This window comes from Penicillium roqueforti, assembly GCF_015533775.1.
Source record: "Penicillium roqueforti strain LCP96 04111 chromosome Unknown scaffold_07, whole genome shotgun sequence".
Classification (NCBI taxonomy): Eukaryota; Fungi; Ascomycota; class Eurotiomycetes; order Eurotiales; family Aspergillaceae; genus Penicillium; species Penicillium roqueforti.
Window position 1 is genome coordinate 289,466 of NW_024067571.1, and position 7,560 is coordinate 297,025.

The following is a 7,560-nucleotide window of genomic DNA, read 5'->3' on the forward strand; positions in this document are numbered from 1 at the left end:
TCAATAGAACAATTGTCTCTTGTCTTCGCCGAATTACCCAAACAGTCTCCCTAATTAACAAACCCAAAACATTTGAACGCAAGAAACGCGAAAGTAGAAAACACACAAAACAACTTTTGCGTGAAACAAAAAGCCGACCCAATTTTGATCTTCCAGAGCCAAAATGCGAAACAGAAAACAAAGATATCCTATATAGTACAAACCTCACCTTTCTCACTTTCCTGATTATTTCCCGTCTTTTCACCCTCAACCCGTTTGCGATAGTATTCCAAAACCTTAGCGCCCCAAACATCTCTCCCCTTATACTCACCCACATAATCAGGCCAACTTTTCATCTCCTTGGCCAGATTATCCAGCTCAGCCATTGGCAGCTCATCCAACGGCGTGAGATACGTCTTGACACCAAAGACGATCGCCCCCGTGCGCGGCAGACGACGGAAAGTCTGTCTCTCGCGACGGATCAGGATATCTGATGGCGATGGGCTGCTCAGCTTTTTCTCGCAGAGGGAGTTGGGCCGATAGAGGATGTCGGTCAGGTTCTCGTTTGGCTCCTTGACTTCTACAAAGTAATTTGAGCGTTCCATTGGAGATGTTGGGGTTAAGCGGGCGAGGAATCTGGGGAGTAGGGTCAGTTTCTTGTTTCTTGTTTCTCTGTATGACCGTCCCCTCTGATCTGATTTGAGGTTACTTACTTGCTGACGGAGTTGGCGACTTGTTGGTGCCATAGTGGAACAGGGCCATGCAGCTGAGAGATGGTCCAGCCAATTCTCTGATTTACTGTCCACCCCGTTGGGAAGAGGCTGGCGCTAGCTGCCCTGTGTTGGTGTTAGGGTTGGTAAATTGAGTATTATGCGGATTTGAACATACAGGTAGAATTCCCCTTCCTCGTTCATGATCAGAATACTGAGATCCTCCATCGTAAGACGCACAGCGGCCTCGAGTGCCTCGGTTGATCCCTCGTTGGGGTCGCGCCCGCTGACAGTAAATTTATCGCCTGTCATGCGATTATCGACGACCTTTCGGCCATTTTGGATTGAGATTTCGAACATATTTGGGAATCTCTCGCAGAGAAAGTCCGAAACTTCCTCCAATGCCTCTTGGCACGGTTCAATTGACTCGGGCAGACAGCGAATGACTTCTTCTCTTTTCTCATGAAGCAATTGGGTCCGGACCCGGTGTTCGTCCATATAGTTCTTATCCAGGGTGAGCCAATTCTGGGCGTCGAGTTTGCGAATGTCCATCATTACACGGTATCGCTCTCTGCCTTTGATGGGCTGCGCTGGGTATGGTGCCATACGCTTGACGTCGGATTGGTTGGAGACATTTTTGGAGCAATGTTTCCCTTTCAATTTTTGTGATAGCCACTGGAGCAATTGTCTTTGGTGTCTCACTGCGAAAAGAAAGACGAAGATTGGAATCGCAACTAGTGAGAAGGTGGCCATACTTTTTCTCATTAAGGCTCCACGTATAGATCGAACTGTTTTCTTCTGGAGATAAAACTAATCAAGAACGCTCAATGTCAAAGGAAGGCAAAGCGAAATAGAAAATAAGGTGAATATCATAGACTATGACCAAGACTAGAATATATAAATATAATTTCAAGACGGGCTATGAAGTCACCATCGGAAACAGGCAACAATAGAAGATCACCAGACTATAATTCTAAGTCAGCTTCACTAGTCTTAGCCAAAAAAAAAGGTTAGCTCCCAGGTATGGCAGCTGCATTCCACATGCCCCATTCAGCGAAGTTGTGCCTGCGGAACTGCTGTGATACGCCCAGGGATTCCCCGCAAAAAAAAAGTCAGAGTTCACCGGGGAGTACTGCCAGCCACATGATCTCAGGCCTTTTTTGAAAATCATGATATTTGTCTGATTTTTCAAAAGTACATCAGGGCTGTGCATAAACAATCAGCTCTGAGTGTTGCCGGAGTGGGGATGATTACAACCAAACCATCTCTCACTGGTCGATGATATCTCCCTTACCAGTCGGACAAGAGCGCTTGGAGACGACTCGGCCCATAGTTTCTCGGACCAACTCCCTAGCTAGGGCCCCTACGATCTAGACACAGAGTGCCGTCTTTAACTTCAAACAATCGTCAAGCTCGTATACCGCCCGTGCGCCTCATGAACCAGCCGCCCAGGGCTTGCCGACTCGGAAGAAAAAACTAGTCTCGCACGAAAGAATTTACTATGTAGGCTCCGGATATCATCGGAGAGGCAATGTCCAGGAGTTGATTTGAACCGCGTAAGGCGCTTGCCAGCTAATGTTTGTGTCCGTACCCAAACTCCGAGAGTACCGGCATGTTTGGTCTGGGGTCACGCAGGTCCGGCCCCAGCTATTAATAATTTGCCGTCTTGGAAGAGTCTACGGAGTACGGAGTACGGAGTACTAGCATATTGGGTCTGAGTGGCCCGGGGATGAGCCGGGGATTCGTTCCAGTTCAGGTGCACATTACCTCCGAGCTAGGTAGATGGGCACATGGAGTTTAGTCTGACGTATCATCGTCATGCCTCTCGTGGGTGGAGTGGATATCAAGGGGCTTTTTTTGCCTTTCTTCTCCAACGGGTCCGGACTCTTTCGTCACATCCGCCCCGATTTAAAGATTCTAGGATTACTGGACCTCGGTTTTCCTTGGCTTCAGGTTGGAAGAAAGCCATTGCATCGAATCAGACACCGAGAATAACTACACTAACACACACTAACACACTAACACCAAAAATAAACACAATAAAAGAAGACTAAAACAGAATTTTCAAGTAAATGCTGTCGCACCATGCCACAATTTACCAACATACCCTTTTAAGAGGCTCCACAGACTCCATCTGGGGTTCCCGCTGCAACCGCACATCCCCCCTTTCGCGCAAAGCGCGTTTGCCGATATTATTCTTATAGTTTGGGCCGGACCCTCCTACAGGAGTACGCAAGTTCGTTCCATTTCCCGGGTCTCGGCTTTGATTCTTGACATGAAGATTTTCCTATTAGCTTTTTATTTTCGCCTTCTCCGTCATAGCTTCGAAGCCCTAATGCCCCTGTCGCTATTCCGACAGGCTATTATAACCATGATTGGATCTTCAAAGCATAAATATTTGCCACCGCTTATGATCTTCGCAACTTGTTTGCGCATTTCATTCCTAACTACCTCGTAGACGAGTGCGAAATGCTGTACATAGTATTACATGCCTCGTACTCCGCATATAATCCTTTTGTTTGTTACGGAGTACGGAGTACTCCGTACATAAACTAGTTCCTAATCCAGTACGTCCACACGGGCCAATCAATGCCTCCAGCTAGACTTGATCTAAGACCTGTGTAGAGTCTGGACCGGGCCCAGTCTGGACCTCGACTGCATCTTCCAATCCTGGAATCCTTGAACCGTTCATCCTGGATATGGATCACAGCAATTAAAGTACAAACCAATGCAAGGCGACGGGGGATATGACAATCGCCCCGTCAGGTCGGCAAAGCCGATTTCCTTTCTTTTTTCTTCTCTCACGCACAGACGTTTAGATCACCTGCCGTTGTTCTCGCTGGTTGGGTTGTATATTCCAAGGTGGATCTCCCGTCTACCCGGGTGCCTTTATTTTTTGCATTAGTAGCGCTCCAGCCGAGAAAAACATATATTTAGTTAGGACTTGTCTTTGCCCCTTTTCGAGCTATTACGACTTCTTTGTGCAAGCTTATGAAATAATGATCAATCATAAGTAACCACGGAGTACGGAGTACGGAGTAGAACACGGAGTGTGCCAAGCCCACCAACACGGAATTGGGCGCTAAACCCAAAATGGAAAACAACTAAAAAGGGAAATTCGAAGGTCCGAATTACAATTATACATGTAGAACTTGATCAACTAGAGCTTCGTAAAGGCGCAGCTTGCATCTTATTTCTTACTCTGAGCTCGTGTGATAAGGATCTAGACTGAAGCGTAGACTTGCCATGGAATTTGTCAAGCCATCTTGTGGCACTGCAATGAATCCACGTTTTCGCACCATTCTCGCGGATAGATGGGTGACATTGATGTCGTCAATAGATGCCTATCCTCGACTAAAGGAAAATATCAATGTACTTCTGCCAATGACAAGTTATCGAGAACCGTAATTAGTCAAAAATGAAATCAATCTGACCTGCGTGACTGCCATACCTCCCTATTCGGTCCACGACAATGGACATTTGTCCAGACTTAAAAGTAGAGATACATTGCATAGGACCAGTGATGAGGACTTTGAATAACTGGCTGATGTCTCGTTGATCTGCAGGTTTCCAAAACAGGACCATCGCAGGTCAGGATGCTGAGTAGACCTAGCGTCATCTTCACTTGGCAGACAGTCTTATGCTTCTCAATCGAGCAATAGCCCATAAATAAGTCTCAATGATGGTGAACGCAATCAGGATAACTGCAAAGCCCGTGATGATATAGTCCAATATCATCTTTAGCTAGCACTGTAAGTAGAGAAGAAGGTAGAAAGGCTTTGGAGATAGGTCTAAGGCTTTCTTTCAAAAGAGGAAATGTACACATATACGTATAAAAAGTTGCTCAGAGAACAAATGGAGTTCCAAATTCATCTCGGTGTATTATAATCTGTGACTATCTTCTTGGTAAGCCGATTCATCTTCCAATGGGATTAAGAGAGAAAAAGAGAGGTTCGGAACTTTTGTCCCGAGTCAGATGGAAACTTACGTTCTCATTCAATCGCCCTAACAAAGACAAAAGTACTTGTTTAGTGGGGTGATATCTGTCCAATCTCATGTTTGACACAAATCCTACAACACTCTTAGAAGCACAATCTACCCTAGATTCTATTGCACAACTCTAGCAAAACCTCTATTCTACATAGAGTACAGATATTCAGTGTATCGCTTGAGATAGAAGATGTTTCCACAGAGCTGAAGCGAGAAGATAAAAGCCTGAGGATGGATTTCCGAGCTAGGGTTACATATCACGGCGTTGAAAGTGCTGATCCTCCTGCTACAAGTCCAGTCACTTTTCACACCAGTATCTTTCACGATGACAACTTACAGGTTGTATTATCGTCGTCGTGATGAAGATAGACTGTGGGAATACTGTTGACCTTGCAACATGTGTCTACTATTTGTGGACGAGAAAGATGTTTAAGTTAATGTTGCCGCTAGTGAAGACTTTGTCAGTCTCCGACCTGGCGAAAGCTTGATTGTGATAGTTTAGCTCGATGATGACATCTGGACTTTTCCTAGTGATCTATAGCTAGGGGATGTATTCCGGTTTGCGTTCAATGGTACCGTCGTTGATGAAGATGTCAAAGTGTGGAGATATCAAAAGGCGAAGGTGTCAAAAGGTGAAGCTGTCGTGGTTGAATTCGAAGGTTTCTCGAATAGCTATCCTTAATTGGTATGGGAATATGTATATGGCTTTGTTTTTGACGAATCTGGATGTATCTTTCGGGCGTATTCGAGATATCTCTAGGGCTATATACCTAGCTAATACCTATCAAGCACCATGCCATGCTAGCATTGGCTTTTGTGGCTATTCTCTTTGTATTGTTTCAGGTCTGCTGCGAGCACGCAATTCTACCTAAGCCAGTTATCATTAAGTGAAGACGGACTTCTTATCGAGATATTAGAAGGCTAATTACTTCTAAGGTTGAGGAGGCTACTAGAAGATTAAGTCGTTACCCAACCTTTTAGGTGTCGGACATTGGGAGGTGTAAGCTGACATCACTGTGGATAAATTTTATTAGACCAAGCAAAAACCTTTAAGAAACATCCTTCACCCTCAAATTCAGATAATACGTTTAAATATCAGAGATGCCATTTTCTTTCCCCCGTCGTAAAAGAGAACCGAGCCGGGATCGAGTACATAGAAAAGTCGGAATCATGAGGGGCGATAAAGACAGTTGGGAAGTCGGTCTCGAACGATCTGGGGAGATAAATATTCTCCAAAGATATCGCTTAAGTGAATACTGGACGCTGATCAGAAGAGATAACACTGGGCCTCCTTTTATCTCACATAAGCTTCTCTTTGTAGAGGAAGACCTCCGGGAAATTTTTCAAGAGGAGATATCTATCAAAGAGGGAGCCGACTTGAACAAAGATGCCAAAGAGAGACTTGATGCTTTAAATGCCAGATACTGGCTCTTAGAGCAAAAGTGCTGGCATTATCATTCCTGTCTGGCAGATGGGTATCAGCTAAGAGCGTTTGAGCTATGGCGGTCCCATCCCAAATGGTATATGCACCGCGTGCTTGTTGAAGATTGTGCTAGCCGGCATGGCTGTGCTCGTGGATGTGGGTGTTGTCTTAGCCGCAATATTGATCCCACGCGCCGTCTTGGAGTTGGACATTGTACTTTTGAATGCGGATGTTATCGCAGAGCTCGAGGCTTTGACGTTTCTGAAGAAGACAAAAAATTGCTGAAAGAACAGTGCCGCGAAGAAATAAGCAAACTTACTAAGCACCGGATCACGCGAGTCGCCATATAGGGGCTTGTCGGTGATAGCTATGAGAGCCCGTTTGATATGATTGATGCACCACCAAGCTACGAGCAGATTGCGAAAGACAAGGCTTCCACAAAAAAGAAGGATAAGACTCGCTGACTGGCTTCAATCATGGATATTGCTGCATCTTGCTTACTATACTGTTGCTGTGTACCTACCCGATTAAGCTCTTATATCACATTGCAGGCTCATACCTTCCCTACAAGCCATTGCTTCCCCTGTAGTCTACAAAACAATCTCGTAGCACACGTAAGAAATTCACCTTCACATCATTTTGCTACATAATAGCTATCTTCAAGATGACTCTGTTAAGCCTTTTGTTATTGTCTTGTTTGACTCTTTCCTTTGCCGGTAAGTTTGATCTCTTTTCGGGCGTCTTTTCAGGCGTCTTTCCAGGCGTCTTTTCAGCTGTCTTTTCAGCTGTCTTTTTTGGCCACTTTCTGACATGTATTTTTTAGCTCCCATCCCGCTGCGCCCCCGGGACAGCGAGGAAAGCCTTGCCGTCCTTGGATGACGGCCACCGCGCGTGACGTCCTGTGGCTCGTCGTGGCCTTCCTCCTGGCCGTAAAGGCCATCAACTTCCTGTTCTGGTGGGCCAAGCGGGAGGTGAAACTGTATGCCAATTGGTCGCAGGGTAGGCTGTAGGAACAATATGCTGACAGTTGATGTAGCTGGCGACTCAAGAAGGAGGAGCAGCCCAAGAATGAATGAGAAGGGGAGGGGAGTTCTGCGGGGGGAGGGGCCCCCGGGGGAGTGGAGGTATTTATATTATTTGATATTGTATATACCAACCTGGCCTTGTAAATATGATGCGACTACAGTGTAGTGATGTAAATTGATAGAGGGAGAGAGTTGTCAATTCCTAAAGGGCAGAATGCCCGACTATCTAGTTATACGGGTTGGTACCTGGCGTACTGGGCTGATGGTCAGGTGACCACCATGTCCAATACACCCCCCTAGGTATAATCCCGAGGAATGCACTCATCTGTTGTTATCGTTTTTTTTTTTTTTTTTTTTTTTTTGGGAAAAAAATATATAATATTTAAATAAAAGAATTTAAATTTTTATTTTTTTTTTTTTTTTATGAATTAAA

The 7,560-nt window shown here is 45.3% G+C and overlaps 1 protein-coding gene across 1 annotated transcript; it reads right to left on the bottom strand.

Annotated features, from left to right (window-relative positions):
- Positions 1–188: 188 nt before the first annotated feature.
- On the bottom strand, positions 189–1,295 carry LCP9604111_3927 (heme-dependent oxidative N-demethylase family protein; the record flags this gene model as incomplete). Its single annotated transcript, XM_039071569.1, has 3 exons — positions 189–615; positions 693–815; positions 868–1,295. 3 exons carry the CDS (start codon positions 1,293–1,295, stop codon positions 189–191), a joined length of 978 nt encoding a protein of 325 aa, XP_038930011.1.
- Between the last annotated feature and the right edge of the window lie 6,265 nt (positions 1,296–7,560).